Source organism: Penaeus monodon, chromosome 19, assembly GCF_015228065.2.
Source record: "Penaeus monodon isolate SGIC_2016 chromosome 19, NSTDA_Pmon_1, whole genome shotgun sequence".
Taxonomy (NCBI): domain Eukaryota; kingdom Metazoa; phylum Arthropoda; class Malacostraca; order Decapoda; family Penaeidae; genus Penaeus; species Penaeus monodon.
Window position 1 is genome coordinate 19838045 of NC_051404.1, and position 960 is coordinate 19839004.

At 45.5% G+C, this 960-nt stretch overlaps 1 protein-coding gene across 1 annotated transcript in view; it reads right to left on the reverse strand.

Annotated features, from left to right (window-relative positions):
• Positions 1-960, reverse strand: part of LOC119585121 — a gene marked incomplete in the record, with an annotated part of 138847 nt that overhangs the window by 35618 nt on the left and 102269 nt on the right. The window contains 1 exon segment of the mRNA XM_037933753.1: positions 807-884. Coding sequence (XP_037789681.1) covers positions 807-884 — 78 coding nt within the window.

Below are 960 nucleotides of genomic sequence, written 5' to 3' on the forward strand. Positions count from 1 at the left end.
CAGGGGGGGGGGGAAACCTCACTGGTTTCTACAACTGCGTAGCTTCCCTTTGACGGCCAAAGCCACTAATGGCAGGCCAACAGACGCGTCCCTTCCCTCGCCCCTTCCCTAGGACGTCTAGCCTCCCTGTGCCGATGGGGTTTCCGCGGGAGTCCTAATCACAAAAAACGCTTTACTTCTCTACCTTTGGCGAACCGCTACTTGTACTTGTGTTCGTGTTTGTGTCTGCCTTATACCTAAAGATGCATGCATACGGACAACCACATGCATTATCACTTTCCATCTTCTTTCGATAAAAGTACTGACAACGGAAGCTAAATCGCGACGGGGACCCCACCACCACGAAACATCATGAACTCCAGCTTTTCCTGTCGATTCTCAACACAGACCCGTGTCCTAATTACCCTGGACACGGGGAAGGGGATTAAAAGATATCTACGCGCATTGCCTCAAAGCGATAACATCAACTTCCAATTAAGGAGGATACGGCGAACGACATCCTTCTCCCTCCCCTCGCGCGGCTTGTCACTGCGTCAAGGCTGGGTGTCTCCGTTGGCGACTAAAATCAATAGGTGATTGAATAGAAGACAAAAATGAAGAGCAGTGATTTATTTGTCGAGCGATTAATTAAATAACCAATAATTTCCTGAAGTGAAAACATGCAAATTCCTTGGCTTCATCGTGCCGATTATTATTATTCTCATTTTGTCCCAGACTGAACTATCAACACGTAAACCATAACACTACTAAAATGAATCTAAACTTATTTAATCATAATAAAACAGAAACTCGACACAAATACTTACTTGGAAGAAAATATCGTCGACAAGATTTCCATCGATTATGTTGCTAAACTCCGGCGTCTTGAGAGTCTGCATATACTTCTGTGGGAGATAAAGGGAACGGAGTGAGTGACGGCGAAAACGGATTTTATGCATGCAGATGCGGGTGAGTGAGTGT